General features: G+C 36.5%; 1 protein-coding gene across 1 annotated transcript; it reads right to left on the reverse strand.

Annotated features, from left to right (window-relative positions):
• Window positions 1-554: 554 nt before the first annotated feature.
• On the reverse strand, window positions 555-1967 carry LOC113352077 (receptor-like protein 9DC1). The gene has a single exon (XM_026595948.1). The coding sequence runs from the start codon at window positions 1965-1967 to the stop codon at window positions 555-557; it is 1413 nt and encodes a 470-aa protein (XP_026451733.1).
• Window positions 1968-5423: the final 3456 nt, after the last annotated feature.

Genomic DNA, 5423 nt, shown 5'->3' on the forward strand with positions numbered 1-5423 from the left:
ACATTTGTAGCCATTACTGACTGGATTGATATGATGGAGTTTTGTACTTTTATATACTCAAGATTGTGAGTTTCGAAGTATTATTTGAGGTAATTTACAGTCAACAAATATTCATAGTTAATCTAAGTTTAGAACAGGTTCAGTAAGATTTTAATCCTAACTGTTCGATAAAATGCCCGACAGGGATTAATACCAAAGCAAGCGTCACTCCAAATGCTGCTTCTGCTGTAATACTGCGACCGGTTCTTTTTCTTCAAAGAATGCTTCAAGAGGTAAACCTTCAACTTCTATTTGCATGCCCATACCATGATCAGGGTTCTTTTCAGTTAAAAGTTTTGTTGTTTTTGTGTTATAATATGATTGAATTTGTTAGAAAAGATAATGAACTAACTTCAATTGTCAGTTGTTAGTGCTTTAGGTAGTGATATTGAAAACTGTGAAAACAATTTTAGTCTGAACTGTCTAGTGAAGTCTATTGGTAGTCGAGAACCTATTTACACCACAATTATGCTAATCTTTTGATCCATGTAGAAAACAAAAACATTTTATTACTATCAATTTTTATGGATACATCCTTCTACTATTCTAACTGCAACAGAATCGACAAATTTCCAGTACGGAAACCACCATTTCTGCTTCCTTAGAAGCAAAACTAAGAACAGACCCCATAATCCAACTACAAACCCAATGGCAACAATAGCATACAACTTAAACTTTTCTTTTCCATCTTCTTGATCGTCTTCATCAACTTTACTTGAAGGACCAGTGTCACCAGTACCAATAACATGATCCCCGTCACAAACTTTCTTCAAAGGAAATCCACACAAGAATTCATTCCCAGCAAAAGCAGAACCATCCAGACTCAATGTATCAAAGTGGCTTCCTCTTGGAATCCTGTCACTCAAATTATTATGAGATAGATTTAGAAAACCAAGACGGTCGATTGATGTCAAATTTTGTGGGATACTTCCAGATAATCTATTGGAACTTAAATCCAAAGACTGTAAACTAGATATATTTCCAATACTAGCTGGGATATTGCTCGAGAAAAGATTATGCGACAGATTAAGCATACCAAGTCCTTTTAATAGCCCCATCTCTTCTGGAATGTGTCCGTCAAGACTGTTAGATGATAGATCGATTCCTGAATTATAAATGTACATCTGCTCAAGTTGGGCCGTGCTGCCTTTGATAGCCAGCTGATATTGTACTCTATACATACCCGTGGTTATAGAAAGTTTACCTGTTAGGCTCGTCAAGTTTCCCAGATTAAATGGAATTAGACCCGAGAAAGAGTTGGCAGATAAGTCTAGTATTTGAAGTTCTTGCATATTCATAATCTCTTCGGGAATGGACCCATTGAATCTGTTTGACCTTAAAGAAAGAATCTTAAGGCTATCCATTGAACCGAGACCAGAAGGTATAATACCTTCAAAGTTGTTATTACCCAAGTTCAGAACAGTCAAATGCGAAATTTCTAGGATGAACGTAGGAAAACTACCATCGAGATTGTTGTCATTTAATGCAAGGTATTCCAGAGAGTACCCTATACTAGTAGGTATAATTCCAGTGAGATTGTTGTTGCCGAGGTTTAGATATATAAGGAAACTGCAGTCACCTATAGTAGAAGGTATAATACCAGATAGTTTGTTGTTGGAGAGGTTAATGTATTCCGTTGGAGTGTATGACATTCTCGGTTTTGGCGAACATACTGAAGAAGGAATTGAACCTGAAAGCTCATTGTAAGATAGACTAATGGTAGAAGGAATAAATAGTCTTTCACCATTTTCTATTGAGATTTCACCAGTTAGTTTATTTTGTGATAAATCAATAAGATACTCGACCCGAGGTAAAAGAGGCAGTAGACCATGAAGTCTGTTTTTAGACAAATCTAAGACCTTAAGTTTTTTGAGATTGGAGATGCAAGAAGGGATTGCTCCAGTGAGGTTATTATGAGACAAATCCATTCTTACTAAATGGGTGAAATTACAAATGGAAGTAGGGATGAATCCTTCCATATTGCATGATTGCAAGTCTAAGTGCTCTAGTTTGAATTTAGATGGATATAGGTGTTGATCTATAACTACGGTTAGTTTGTTTGAACTCAGGTCCAAGTAAGTTAGGTCCAGTTCATTGATCAAAGAAATCAGCGACACTTTTCCTGTAATTGAGTTTCCATAAACATTAAAGACACTAAGATTTTGGAGGTTTGTGATGCAACTTGGTATAGTTCCAGTTATATTATTATTAGATAAACTAAGGTGTCGGAGAGGAAAAATTTCGCAAATTGATTTTGGTATGGGTCCTCGGATGTTATTGGATGACAATTCAAGAAATTTTAGGTATTTTAGTTTAGAGATTGAAGAAGGTAAAGATCCTTGAATTGAACACTGGTCGGCAGAAAGAGAGACCAATAGCGGTGCATTTGAAATTGAACTCGGAATTGATGCACTTGCATTAGTTTGTGAAATCTCAAGTCTTTGTAGTTTAGGCCAACTCTGTTCAAACATCTTAGTTAGATAAGGACGAAGACCTCTGTTAACACTCACATTAAGCTCTTTAAGTTGTGGAAGGTGAGGAATTGAACCTTGCAGATTACATCCATATAACTCAAGAATTGAAAGCGAAGTTAAATTAATCAATTGATATGGGATTGGAGAATTGTATTGATAGTTGTAGTTCATTTTTAGAGAGGATAGACGGGAAAGATTGTGAAATGCATGAATTGGGAAAAATGGGCCATGTATATTGCAACTGGAGATATCGAGATCCCTAAGATTCCAAAGATGGGAAATATGTTCTGCAAAACTCAATTTTGAAGGTGGCTTTAAATAGATCCATACCACTCAACCTTAATACCTGGACGTTTACTAGCCTCTCATCCATTCTGTCGATGATGATTTTAAGCACGGGGAACTAGATAAAATGTCTCCATTTGTACTATACAGAATGCAAGATAAATCGAGGTACTCTAAAAACGATAGGTTACTGAACTGTGTAGAAATTGACCCAGAAAAGATCGCAAAGGAGAGATCAAGATGGGTGAGTTTAGTTAGATCAGAAAACTGAAGTGTGAGTTTTGATTCTTGAAAGTCGTTGTAGGCAAGATCAAGGTACTCCAGATGCGTAATATTGGAAAGGGAAGGAGATAATTTACCTCGCAGTGCAGTACCTGGAGGTTCAAAGTCATCAATGTGACTAACATCTTTGGTATAATCTTCAAGCTCGGTGTTTCGAAGATCGATCGAGATCACATGAAGAGACTCATTTGAACATTTAATTCCATGCCAATCACAGCATGTTCGATGTTGGGCGCTTTCTTGCCACAAAGACAATCGATTGGATGGGTCTTCCAAAGATGACTTAAAGTTTAGCAGAGCCCTTCTTTCTTCCTCATGGCATGCATGAGAGGATAATGGGCAGAAAGAGATACTAATCAGTAAAACGAGCAAGGAATGAAGATGAATTGGAAACGCTGTTACTAAAGTTGTCTTATCGAGTGAATTCATAGCTAACTAAAAAATAAATCACCTCTACTGATTTGATTATGTGAAGCTTTTCTTTAATGAATGGATATGCAGAATGGGTTAACGTGTAGACTGTCATTTAATGGATAAGGTCTCCAATTTGTTTAAAATATCATTTAAAGAGGTTTAAAAATTGATTTGAATTTTCCTTCATTGACTAGAATCACTTATAAATAAACATTTAAGCTTCATTTCTTTGCAGGTAGGTCTCAACAGGACATTTCACCCATTACATCCATCCATAAAAGAAAATTGGAGATTGGTGACAGACAGGGCCATGGGGGTAGGTAGCACATCCATTCATATTAGTAATATTGTTGTCAGTAATGACCCCAGCCATATATGTTTAACTCCTGTTACAAGTTTGGGTAGCTAGCACTTCTGATCCCACAGCCATCTCGTGCATATGTGAAGCAAATTAAGACCATCTTGTTATACTTGCAGCCTGACATGGCAATTATAATGCATTAATCTCCTTTCGTTTGGTTTCTGGGAGTGCTTCGGCAATGGGCACTCTCAATCTCCCTAGGTTCCTTCATTCATCGTGAATTATTTTCTTCTGTTCCATTCACTGAAAAGTATTAGCATGTGAACTTGACTTTTCTTTTTTGAAAATAAGACATATATTACTGGGTCAAACATTAATCTGCGAATTCAGGCTCTTTAGAGACAGACTCATGTTGAGTTGCTCTTCCAATGGATGAATTTGTAGGATTAATGTCGACAAGAAGAAGTTACAGAGACATTGTTATTGAAAGTACATGTATCATAAGCTTTGATCATGTCAAAAGCTATTGCTGGAAATAAAAAACTAGGGGCTTGTTCATTCCAAGAAATTATGCTGTTTCTTCTAGCAAAAAATTTCTTTGCTTGTAGGTCCTGATATTGCACTGCATTAACAGGGATATGCTTAACTAAATGGGAAAACTTTATCCAGAAGTCTAGAGTTTATCTGGATAAAACCTCTCCTGTCAGGAAAACATGGAGTAGACCAAGTCTTGACTATGAAAAGGTTAATGCTTATGCTGTGGGTACTGGACTAATCCAAAGGAACTGTGCAGGTCTATACAGAGGAACAAAATGCAAGTACTAAACAGATGAGGAGCAGGCTGAATCTGGAGCCCTACTTGAACTTGTGGAGTGGGGAATAGCAAGATGAACTCAAAAGCTGCACCAGAAAAGTGATAGTAAAAATGTGGTGGCTGCTATTAACTGATCAATAATAAGTAGTGTCAAATGGACTGCAGCATCCAATATAATTCCAGACGGTTTATTTCGTTAAATCAAATTAAATAGTGGAAATGTATTTCTGTGAGGAAGGAAGCTAATGTTTGTGCTGATATTCTAGCAAAACATGCTAGAGTGGTCTTCTCCACCAGAGTTTCCCACTGGCTGATCTGGAATGAATCCAATTAGTTTTGATTAATAATCCATTCTTTTAAAAAAAAATAGAGGATAAGCTCGTTGACTGAATTATTGTCCATAAAAGAAAAATCAAGAGGGCACATTTCAACAAACAATAGTCTAATGTAGCAGATAATGGTTTCCACAAATTTCTCCCCTATGGCTTACATTTTAATTTTATTTATCCTCCTCAGAAAACCCAAAGAATTTCAAGATGTCATTTCATAAATTGGTTTGTTTCCTCCTAACCAAGGGGCAAGGGGAGTTTCCGAAACCAAATTCCCATTACCGACTGACGTTTCATATACCGAAGATTTTGATAACAAGACTGTTTGGAACAGATTCGGTTAAAATTCCAACTGTGATTGTTACTGGTATGAAAATTGGTCCTCAGATACCATTTTTACTTCAAAAAGAATTAGTATGGAGCTGAGATTGACTCGATTCACCGTGTATCAAGTCAAAATAAGGTAATTAAGCCGTTTGTATTTA

The sequence above is a fragment of the Papaver somniferum genome, chromosome 2, assembly GCF_003573695.1.
Source record: "Papaver somniferum cultivar HN1 chromosome 2, ASM357369v1, whole genome shotgun sequence".
In the NCBI taxonomy this organism is placed as follows: domain Eukaryota; kingdom Viridiplantae; phylum Streptophyta; class Magnoliopsida; order Ranunculales; family Papaveraceae; genus Papaver; species Papaver somniferum.